Source organism: Pelodiscus sinensis, chromosome 7, assembly GCF_049634645.1.
Source record: "Pelodiscus sinensis isolate JC-2024 chromosome 7, ASM4963464v1, whole genome shotgun sequence".
NCBI classification, from domain to species: Eukaryota; Metazoa; Chordata; order Testudines; family Trionychidae; genus Pelodiscus; species Pelodiscus sinensis.
Window position 1 is genome coordinate 43,392,467 of NC_134717.1, and position 12,452 is coordinate 43,404,918.

General features: G+C 41.3%; 1 protein-coding gene across 1 annotated transcript in view; it reads right to left on the reverse strand.

Moving 5' to 3' along the window:
* Positions 1-248: 248 nt before the first annotated feature.
* Positions 249-12,452, reverse strand: part of CIRSR (corepressor of RBPJ and splicing regulator) — a 45,094-nt gene continuing 32,890 nt past the window's right edge. Inside the window, exons 8-10 of the mRNA XM_075933659.1 lie at positions 5,858-5,964; positions 3,970-4,055; positions 249-1,832 (exon numbers count right to left, since the gene is read on the reverse strand). Of these exons, the coding sequence (XP_075789774.1) occupies positions 1,106-1,832; positions 3,970-4,055; positions 5,858-5,964 (920 nt within the window). The 3' untranslated portion in view covers positions 249-1,105. The remainder of the gene's footprint in view (positions 1,833-3,969; positions 4,056-5,857; positions 5,965-12,452) is intronic.

Consider the following 12,452-nt stretch of genomic DNA (forward strand, 5'->3'; position numbering starts at 1 on the left):
CCATGTAGTATTTCAAAACTTCTGCCTGGTAGTTTTAAAACATGCAGGTAGGACTGTTAAAGAACTACAAGCCTCCATTTGCAGTGAAGAGCGCTTGCCTGAGTCCAATTGCACCATTTTACCATTTAACTGCTAACTAAACCATGTTCCTTAAAACAGTGAAGACATTTTTGAAGTATAAAAGCTTATGATTTTTCTGCCTCTGCCTTTGAAATGATTTAGGATTTTTAAAATGTAGGCAATTCATACTGCTTATAGAAAGCAACAGTTTATTTAAGTAGTTCATCCTTAGGATATATGGGGGCGGGATCAGAAATCCCACAAATGTTAAGAAAAAATAAGTCAAATTGCAGCATGACAACACAAGAATGAGCATTTGCCTTAACTTTCTATTGCACAAAATAGCATACTTTGGAAACAGCTAAAGAAGTGAATATTCTTTTCATGTCTTGAGAAATTCTTGAACAATAACTTGACACTGTATTGGAACATACCTGGGTTCAAAATGCATAGATAGCCTGATTAAGTTAGACTTTGCAGAAGATCAAAAAATGTTGGCTATACACTTCTGTGCAACTATGTCTGTCTGTTTTAACAGGTGAAATTGCCCTCATGTGAAGCCTCTGAAAAAGTTTCAGTCCAAGAATAATCTTGTCTTCTGAGGTCTAAGGTAGAGATTTTAATGGTGAATCATGTCAATTTTTGGCATTATAAAAATCCCAGGACTATTCCAAAGTTACCCTCTGCTCCACTACAATTGTTATATTTCAGAAGAAATAATATTCTAAGGAACGTTAACACACCACATACCAGTATTTTAAAAACATTACTGAACAAGGAAGTATATTTACAAAAAGTCTGGGGCTTGTTACACAAATACAATAAACGTTTACCAACAAAAATATTTCTACAAAATACCATAATATTTATATCTAACGTACAGATATCTCAAAATCATTAATGGGGTGGATGCTGTTTTGTAGGACACAACAGTTTACAAGAACTGAAAAATGAAGTGTCTTTTTAGAAAGAAAGCAATTCACGAGTGAATCCTAGTTAAAGGTATTCAAGAAAAAGGAAGATGTGTTTGCACCTGTCACCCACACTATCTATATTTTCTGTCTCTCTCCCTGCTTCTACTTCTGCTGTGTCTGTCTCTTTCTTTATGATCCACTTTACTGTTCTTATCCCCATAGCTCTCTCTATATTTCTCCTCTCTGTATATATCTGTGCTGCGGCTTCTGTTTTCATTTTTCCTGTACCGCTCTTCAGTGGGGCTTCGACTTGGTCGTCTTCTTATCTGGCTTTGCTTGTAATTGCTGTGACTTGTGCAAGAGGTTCTCCCGCTCCTCTCATCCTTGCTTTGGCTTCTGCTAGCCCTCTCATTTCTTTCAGTTTCTCTCTTGTATGTGCTCTGGTTTCTGCTTTTGGACTTTGTTTCATTCTCACAGGAGCTCCATTTGTTTTTCTCCCCAGAACTATCTTGCTTTAAAAGTCTATACTTCTCCCTATCTTTGTCCTTGTTACCGTGACTACCGGAGGGTTCTTCATAAAGTTTTTCCCTCTTAGTCTTTGCCTTCCCTTCTGAATCAGTGCTGCCGGCCTCTGAAAACTTGTCTTTTTTTCTTTTCTTAGAATACATCTTCTTTTGGAATGCTTTATCTTTGCTGTCAGTCTCACTGTCACTGCTGCTTACTGAAGTCTCACTGGAAGAGGAGGAGGAAGAGGAGCTGATCTTATGTTTCTTGTGTTTACTTTTGCTTTTCTTCCTTTGCTGCTTTTTCTTTTTTCTATCTTTCTTCTTCTTTTTCTTCTCCAGACGATCCAATTTCCTTTTATTTTGAAAACAAAAATCAAGCATTTAAAAGATAGTGGTGCTACATTTTTACTTTCTTCTTCTATGGTCACTAATTACAACAATCATATGCACTAAACATGCAACATTTTCTTACAAAGCATATTGAACTTTTTGTTTCAATAATGTATTTTTACATTTTTAATTTCAAATTAAGTTATTTAAAATGTTGCTCCCCCCTTTAGCCCTCCCTCAGAACTACAATGAAATATTGTTTAATTAACCAATTTTAGGAAGAAGAGGGTAAGAAATGACAACCTGTGCCTTACAACCTGCGGTGCAACCAGTTTATGTTTCTTAATTGAGTTAACTCTGTAGGTTTGATTCAGTAATAGAACAAGGAACATTTTCAAAGGCACAAATAGTTGTTAGATGCCCAACTCCCAATGTCCCTCAATGTAACATAAGAAATAAGAACAACCATATTGGGTCAGACCAAAGGGTCATCTAACCCGGAATCCTGTTTTTTTGTCAGTGGCCAATGCCAGATGCCTCAAAGGGAATGAACAGGACAGGTAACCATCAAGTGATCAATCCCCTGTCACCCAGTCCCAGTTTCTGGAAAACAGAGGCTAGGGATACCATCCTTGCTCATCCTGGCTAATAACCATTGATAGATCTGTCATCCATGAACTTACTTGGTTATTTTTTGAACCCTGTTATATAGTCTTGTTAGGACCCTATCAGCTATATGTGCCTTTAAAAATCTCCCTCTGATCTTTACAGCTTTCTGGAGCTCATCTGAATATCATAAAACACAGGTGTAAAATGCTAGTCAACAATAAACTTGTCTATCAGGAAAACAAACACATTTCAACTGTTTTTGCCCAGTTTTGAAATTTTTATTTCTTGGTCACTCGTTTTATTAATTCTTAGCAATGAGTCAGCCACAACATTTTACATGCTACCTAAACTGCCTTCATTGGATCAGAGAAAACAAATCTTTAAACTAGAGTGTTTAGTGGAAAAGCTTTTCCTTCCTTAAGGTGAATTATATTTTTTTGGCTCTCACACAGTGCTTTTATAACTATTTTAGGTTAATATATTTAAATATGAATGACATTTGTGTGTTATGTCAGCCAGTGATTCACAACTGGTTTAAAAGGACACAGGAAATTGGAGAAGAAATGTGAAACCTTCTTTCTCCTTAAGCATATGAAATCAACAGGGCAGCAGCACAGAAAAAACAAAAAACCCAAACTGGGGACTAGGAATGTTAAAATGTGTTTATTCAAGTACATGTAGAACTGCTGAAAATTTCAGCAGTTACATGGTTACGCAGAGGTGTGGGGGGAGATATAGGAGGCTCTCTGCCTGCACTGTTGCCTCTGTATCAGAGGCAGCAGCGCAGAGGGAGGGCACATAGCTCCATGGGAGCTGGTATGCAGAGGGAGCCGACTTAAAAGCTGGCTCTCCATGCGCACTGGTTCCCACCTGCCCCTCAACTGCACGTTGTTGCCTCTGATTCAGAGGCAGCAGCGCTGGGGGAGGGAAAGAGGGTGTCTTGCAGGTAACCATGCATGTTAACCAATGAGCCCAGACTCACTGGTTAACCGTGTACATGGTTACATGGGCTTCCAGTAGGAACTATAAAAATATTGTGAATTCTCTCTGCTGACTAATGCTAATCCTAGAGCTATGGTAAGCTGTTACACCACCAGTGATGATGGTGCACACAAGATAGGTCATGTTTTGCTCCCTTAGGAGCAAAAGTAGTACATAAAATTTTGCCAAATGCAAAATCAATAAGGGAAGACATTTAATTTTCAGTATTGGAAGAGGGCACTGTAAACAATGGAATGGAAAATATTTTAAAATAGCAATTGACGCTGTCCTCTTGGAGCAAAAGCACATACAAGGTTAGTGTGTGTACGTCACAGCATTCAAAATAAAAAATGAAATGAAACTGAAAACAAAGCTATTAAAACTGGCTTACAAATGATGAATAAGCATGCCCCATAATACAAAGTGAATTCTGAACCATCTGTAATCAAGAGTAGATTGACCTAAATTGTTTTTTTTTCCACAGTAGATGCAAAACTGTAGTTAAAAACTACTGACTATATATAACTAACCTCATACAAGTAGGTGCCATGCAACTGCAATAAAATTACCTCAGAAGTTTCTGTTTTTGTTTAGTTGACAGTGATTTTAAAAATTCAACTTCTGGGTCATCTTCTCCTTCACTTGCAACAAATTCCTATAAAGAAAAAAAGTAATAAAGTGTCATGTCCTTAAATAAAAATAAGGAGAACTTCAAATTCATTATTCTTGTATTAAAATATTATGAACATTAGAAGGTGTGTGAGAATTGGATTTTATGTATACAAACACACATATACATACACACTTTCTATAAAGCAACAATGGGAAGATAAGCATTTAGCTTGCTACAATGAGAGAATATATACTGGGTTTAAAAGGAGTATACATACTATAATGTCACCAAAAATTAAGTTATTTTGGAAATCTTTCCTGAGTTCTGTCTAGTATAAGAAATAGGAGCATTGGTTGGTGGGGAAGATTGCAAGTCCCTCTGCACCACAAAGTCAGCCACAAGTCACTACATTAGCTTACTCATTGGAGAAATGGGTGTTACGCCCATCTCTCTCTCATGCTTAAATTATTGTCTGTGAAGTACTATAAAAGTGCAGCATGTTGCAATTGTACCTACAGTAATAACAATAATAAAATTGGGTCAGATTTAAATTTAAGAATTTTCAGATCCTCTTCCTTTCAAATTACATGCTTCTGGAATACTTGATATCTCACTCTTCACATTTTTAATTTTAACAACACATGAGCAACAACAGGGCAGAAACTAGAACATAACTTCTCCATTTCATCTGAAGAAGCGGATTGTGCCCATGAAAGCTCATGATACCATCTACATTTTTGTTAGTCTCTAACGTGCCACAGAATTATTTGTTGTTTACGTTTTTTCAGTTTGGCTACGGCTACACTGCTGGTTTTTTTGCGGAAGAGGATATGCAAATGGTGTTCTCATTTGCATATCTTCCGATTCTTTTTGCAGAAGAGGTTTTTGCGATAAAAAGCCCCATATAGACAGCGTCATTTGTCAGAAAAAAACACTTTTTCGCAAGATCCTGAAAACCTCGATTCTTGAGAAACAAAGGATCTTGCAAAAAAAGTTTTTTTTTCTGACAAATGGCCCCGTCTACACGGGGCTTTTTATTGCACAAACCTCTTCTGCAAAAAGAATTGGAAAATATACAAATGAGAGCTCCACTTGCATATCCTCTTCTGCAAAAAATGGCAGTGTAGCCGTAGCCTTAAAGACTAATAAGGTCATCCTTCTGAGACTTTCTCCATATGTGACTTTTCTACAAAACTGGTGAGAATTTTGCAATACATTTAACACTAATCCCATGGATTAGATTGTCTCCTGCGTACATAATTTCCTGAAAAACAAAGAATGCTACTTATGCACATAAACAAGGACATAAGCAATTGTCTGTTCACGCAGACTTTTAGGGAAGGTTTGGGAGATATAGTCCTAACCTTGCTCCCTCCAAGTCTCAGCTATTTAGACTCAGTCTAAATAAATACAATCATATATTTAAAATATGGTAAAGATAATGTAATGAATTTAAAATTAAGATAAAAAGCTTTAATAGAGGGGACTTTTTTGCATGCTTTCCTCTGGTTTCATCCAAAGCCAAGTCAGGGGTAAGACAGCAAGTATCACATCAGACACATGTTGCAGCAGTCCAAATCATCCCCTCAAAGAGATATTCGATTTCTACTCAACCAGAGGAGGTATTTAATTTATTAAACTGTGGCCTTAAAAAAATCTTTTCAGATTTGTCACTTTGGCTAAAACTAAGCTGCAAAGCACAGTAAGTTTCAAGGTATTTTCCACTGCTAGATCTATCCAGCTTTCCTATGGATATGCATATTGGAAAATGTTAAGTCGCAATTCACAAGCAATCACATTTAGATTTACAGACATTTTCAGCTTACTGATAAAAAGATCATTACCTGTGATGGATCATTTGCGGTCAAGTTTCTCCCCAGTACATTTTGTTTCAGTGCAAACCCACTGTTTCTCATCTCCGCTATTAGCTCTGAGGGGTGCATTGATGGCCCTGTTCACAAAAATCACAGTTTGAATGTATCATTTATATCTCTCTACCTTTTTTGGACTCCACAGTAGGAATTCAGCTGAAGCTTTGTTAAGTGAAATCACAGCTAAATCAACTCAATAATCTTCTGCTGAGCAAATAATCAGATATGATTTTCTAAAACAGCAGTCTGGAGATTCAGAATAGAAAATAATTGCATTTTTCTTTAAGTGCAAGGGGATTCTCTTCTTATGTAACTTTGTCTTGTTGAAAACAATATATTTAGGTATTGTGTGGTTGTATGCTTTTGATTGTAGTACAAAAAATATAGAAAGCCTAGAACAGCCATATTAAGTTCAAGATATTTTAACACTTCCTTTCTCCAAAAGCAATAAGAAACCACAATTTAAGGGGACATTATAGCATTTTTCATAATCATACAATACACATTTAGTTCAATCAAACAATAAACAAACTTAAAATAAAAACCTACTGAAAGCTGTGGATATGGGAGGGGGGGAAGGAGAAGACAAGAAGTCAGCACCCTTACTTATTCTCTCCTCCTTCCCCCTTATATTTGAGTGGTCCCTGGGTTATTACTGTAGGGTTCTTCATGAATCTCTATTGTAATAGTTTGAAAAAAAAAATAAAACAAACCTCATTAGAACACTTGTTTTGGAGTACATGTAGATTATATCTGGTTGCAAACAGATAAAAGAGTAAAATATAGGTAGCTCTATTTTTGGAATTATCTACTACAATAATCAAGTTTCCTAATATGGCTGAAGTTATTTCTGATTTTCTAACACGGACTGGACAGATAGTTCTTGTTAGTTAAACTTTGCTGATAGTGATGCAATATTATTTTCCTTTCAGTAAATTTAACTACTGAATAGTTGATTATACAATGATTCAATATTGCCTTATCAATGGATTGGTAAATTGCCTTCAACAGATGTATTGTAAATAATGAAGTTACATTTTATCAAATGCAACAATTATGTGTTGAAAGTCTGAAGAATTTCAAGATTTTCAGAGGCCATAATTCATTTTGGAGATCAACAAACTTCTCACAAATCTTTAATGTAAAACATCACAGCTTGAAATTTCTCAGCATTTAATTGAGGTCCACAATTTATTGGCTATGACATGAATACAGTTATTGTAACTGCAAATGAACATATGCGTAAGATAGAAGTTAAGAAGTTAAAAAATTGCTTTTTCAAATATGCTTAAAATGGTATCAACTTTTTTATTACAGATTCTTCAGAAGTTTCTAACATTACATGATTTTATCTGAGGAGGTGACTTTTTATTTCTCTAGGGGTACGTCTAGACTACAGGCTTTTGTCGACAGAGGCAACAAAGAGCATCTAGACTACATCCTGTTCTGTTGACAAAGCAAGCCGCTTTGTCGACATGAAAGTGTAGATACAAAGGACAGCGTCGATGCAATAACGCCTTCTGTCGACAAAAGGCGTTATTCCTCATAGAATGAGGTTTATCGCTGTTGACAAAACTGCCGAGTTCTGTCGATATTATGTTGACAGAACTCAGCAGTAGTGTAGACGCAGGCATAGTTTTGTCGACAAAAGTCCACTTTTGTCGACAAAACCCTGTGGTCTAGACACACCCTGAAATTATTTGTAAAGAATGCATTATATACCAAAGACTGTTTTTCTTCTAAAATAATTGAGACCAGAGGTACATAAGATGCATGTACTGATCATCTTGTTTATATTTTCTTTCAGTTTTGTGTTTTAGTTTTAAATACTGACTGAAGAGAGGTGGGAAATGTAGTGAGCTCTAACTCCTAGGCATTTTTGTGCATGCCTGTCATTGATTAGAGCTATCTATGGTGACTATGAAATACCAACAAGCCTATGTACAACCACAAACAAAACATATAAATATTGCCATGAAGGAACTATTATGATTTATTAGGGAAAAGTAGTTGAATCATACTGATACAAGCAATTCACAAGAAATTCAACATATATAGCATCTCAGTATGCCACCAAACCTTAAAGAAATGTACTAATAATGTAATATATTTTAATTACATAATCTGTCATGACAGATTAACTGGATGCAAAGGAGAAAGATGTGACTTTTCAATTTTGTTTGAAATGGTGTCTATGCTGGATACCTTTTGACTGGCATTTTCAGAAAGATGTGCTAACTGAAATGGCAGTTCTTCTCCGAGTGCCTGCATATGTCCATTCCACCTAGGTGTGCGTGTGCTGTGTGCATGAGTTCTGGAAGCTTTTTACCCTTAGCAGTATCTGTTGGGCCAGCCAGGAAGCCTCTTAGAGTAGCGCTGCTATACCAGCCCATATATACCCCTCCACCCCATCAGTTCCTTCTTACCACCTGTGAGGGTCTCTGGAACGCTTTGCTTGCTCCTTTGCAAGTACACCCTTAGACTTTTTTATCTTATCTCTTGTAAATAGTTGTCGTTAGGGTAGTCTTTAGTTACCTTACATTAGAATTGTTGTTTTGCATCCTTATTTCCCTCGAGGGGGGAATGATGGGCTCTCACAGCTTTAAGCTCTGTGCACAGTGCCAAAAGCCCATGCCCTGTGGAGACCCTCATGAAGAGTGTCTTAAATGCCTAGGAGAGAGTCCTTTGACGGACTCGTGCAACATCTGTAGGTCGTCCAAACCCAGAACCAAACGCGAGCGTAACTCTCGGCTAAAACTATTGCTCATGGAGCTGGCGCTTCAACCTGTGGCATGAAGTCCTGCACTGTTGGTGAGAAGTGAGCTGGCATCGGTGTGTGAAGTGGATGTCACGCCGAGGAACTCTGTGAACTCAGACTGCTCGTCGGCACTGGTTCCAGTCCCCGGCACTGAGGACATCCAAGAAGGTGCAGAGAGGGAGATCACAGTCGAGACAAGAGCACAGGGTGCATCTGCAGGTGGGCCACCCGAAGGCTCTGTCTTCGCCTAGCTGTGACATTGCTCCATAGGTGCAGGTCAAGTTCCATGTGGGTGAGTAGTTAGGAGGTCCAGGACCTGTTGGTGGACGAGGTCCTGGAGTCATTGGCTCCGGAAATGTTTGCTGCCGCCCATGAGCTCATCGAGCTCACGTCAGGGGCGGGGTGTTTCAAAGTTGGCCTCAGCCTCAATTTTGGTGTACTTGGGACATAGGGGGACCCTGTTGTCTACACCTTTTGCTTGGGCACTGCCTTCGGAGTCCATGGTTAGCCCATCAGGGACTATAGGGGCTCCAGTACCTGTGCAGCAGCCAGTCCTGGGTGAGCCAATCTCAGCCAATCACTGCAACAGCACGTGAGGCCCCCTGAGGAGGTGGCACTGCCTAGAGACTCATCATTCTCTTCCCCTGATGAGGCACTGGCTGACTCGTCTCTGGCCACGGACATGCGCACCCACTAGGAACTCCTTAGGAAGTTGGCTGTAAACCTGGGGGTTCAGGTGGAGAAGGTGACAGAGGAGTCTGACTTGATGGTGGACATCTTGGCTGTGGATGACTCACCTAAGACTGCCCTACTTCTCTATAAAATGGTGGTCAAAATTACAAAGACCCTTTGGCAGACACCAGCATTCATTCCACCAACACAGAAAGGAGTAGAGAGGCGATACTTTGTACCAGTTAGGACATGAATACTTGTTTGTCCACCTGGCCCCCGGCTCTGTTGTAGTGAAGGCTGCATGCCAAAGGGAGAGGCAGGGCCAGACTGGGCCTGCCCCCAAGAGTAAGAAACCAAAAAAGCTGGACCTCTTGTGGAAGAGGGCATACGTCACCGCAGACTTGCAGATGAGGATTGCAAACCAACAGGAGATGTTCAGCACATACGCCTGTATCAACTGGGCAGTGGTCAAGAAGTTTAAGGACCAACTTCTGAAGGAATCCCAAGAGGAGTTCAGGGCTCTTACAGAAGATGGAGTGGTGTCTCGCACTGCCCTCCAGGCCGCATTGGACACTGCTGATTTGGCGGCAAGGTCGTGGCCACATGCATAGTAATGCACTGAAACTCATGGTTGCAGGTATTGGGTATTCCATGTGAAGTCCAATCATCCCTGCAGGACCTGCCCTAAGAGGGGTTGGCGCTCTTTTCAGAGGAAACGGACAGCATACTACATAGCCTGAAGGACTCAAGGGCAACCTTGAAGTCCTTGGGCATTCACACACCAGTCCCGCAACGCTGCTCCCTTAACCCTAGGTCACGGAGACTGTTCCAGGAGGGCTCCAGGCAGGAGGGTAATACAAGGCAGAACAGGAGCAACAACAGGGCCAGATGTAGATGATCTCCGTCAGCTTCCTATCAGGTATAGGGGTCCTCCAACAAAACCCAGGGCCCAAGATTAGGGTTTTGAAGTTGCCCCTGAGGGCAGACTACCATCCATTCCTATATCATTCCTTCATCAATAGACTCTTCCCCTTCCACCGTTCTTGGCATTCCATCACCACGGACCACTGGATCCTTGAGATGGTGGTGGGGGAATACTCTATCCCATTCCTGTCCTCGCCACCCTCCCACCTCCATTCCCCATCTGATGAGCACCTCCTATGACAGGAGGTCCACTTGCTCCTCATGCTGGGGGCAGTAGGAGTGGTTCTATGAGAGTTTCAAGAGAAAGGGTTTTACTCCCAGTACTTCGTCATCCCAAAATCCAAAGGAGGCCTTCACCCGATTCTAAATTTCAGAGGAAATCAAGGTTCAGGATGGTGACCCTCGCATCTATCATTCCTTCCCTCAATCTAGGGCACTGGTATGCTGCTGTCAACTTGAAGGATGTGTACTTCCACATTTCCATTATCCCTTCCCACAGAAGGTACCTCCGTTTTATAGTTGGCACGGACCACTACCAGTTCAGAGTGCTTCCATTTGGTCTGTCCACTGCCCACAGAGTATTTACCAAATGCATGGCAGTGGTGGCCATCGTCCTCAGGAGGAGGGGAGTGCAAGTCTTCCCTTATCTGTATTGGCTCACGAGGGGCCACTCCAAAAGCCAGGCATTGGCTCAAATAGGCCTGGTCTGAGAAATCTTTTTCCACCTAGGGCTCATGCTGAATGACAAAAAGCCACTCTTGACCCCACACAAGTAATAGAGTTTGTGGAAACAAGGCTGGATGCCATGACAGGTCAGGCATTCCTGCTGAACGCCACGTTCACGGCAATGAGGGACATCGTTCTGAGGCTTCAGGCCACACCTCTGACCATGGCAAGAAACTATATGAGATTTCTGGGTCATATGGCGGCCTGCACGTACATAGTGAAGCACGCCAGGCTACACCTGTGCCCATTACAGACCTGGCTAGCAAGGGCCTACAGACTGGCCTGTGCTCACATCAACATGGTGACCATCATCCCACCAGAAGTCCTGTCTGCTCTGGACTGGTGGCTACAGAAAAGGGAGGCGTGTGGAGTCATCCCCTTTGTCCAGCAGCAGCCCTCGATGCATTTGGTGATAGGGAGTCCACCTGGCTGACCTAGAGACCCAAGGTATGTGGTCCTAAGCAGAGCAATCACTGCATATCAACGTCAGGGAACTAAGGGCAGTTCGACTGGTGTATCAGGTGTTCCTTTTTGGGGTAAGGGATAATTGTGTCTCAGTGCTGATGGACAACACAACCGGGATGTTTTATATCAATTGAGAGGGTGGTGCTCGATCTTCTCCCTTCTGGCAGAAAGCCCTAGCCCTCCAGGGCCTCTACACTGTGCAAGATATCCACCTTCAGGCCTCCTACCTACTGAAGACTCACAACACCCTGGCGGACAGACTCAACAAAGCATTTTCCACCCACAAGTGGTCCCTGAGGGAGGATGCAGCCCACTATCTTTTCCACAGGTGGGGAACTCCCAACCTAGACCTGTTCACCTCAGATACCAACAAGTAGTGCGGCCGATTCTGCTCTTACATGAACTGGTGCCCAGGGTCAATGGGGGGATGCCTGTTAATGAGCTGGGTCCTTAGCCTCATGTATTCATTCCCACCCGTACACAAAGTCCTGTTGAGGATGCAGAGGTACAAGTCGTCCATGATTCTGGTGGCCTCAGTGTGGCCGAGGTAGCACTGGTATACCACGCTGGTGTCACTGTCAGTGGAGGACCCCATCTCCTTGCCGCTCCTGCCAGACCTGTTGACACAGGAGCTGGACCAGGGTCACCTGTGCCACCCAAACTTGCAATCCTTCCACCTCAACCTGGAAAATCTGTGGTTGAGGGGTGGGGAATGTCTATGTTCAGACCCGGTTAGGTGGGTACTGATGGAACTAATGAGCTAGAATGGAATCTCTCTGAGCCATCCACTGACAGGCTTTATATGGGGCTATTCAGCCTTTTGCAAAGACTATCTTCTCCCAATTGCTCACCAGGTGTGTGAAATTAAATAGGTGTCAAGGGGAAAAAAAAGTGCAAAAAAACCAAAAATCAAGTTTTGAACAATCTGAATAAATATCACTATAATTCTGTTGGCGTTTGTGATTTTACTAGTTGTTTAAGCCACCCATAAAGCATCTTTTTTTGTTGGCTCAGTTGCTATAA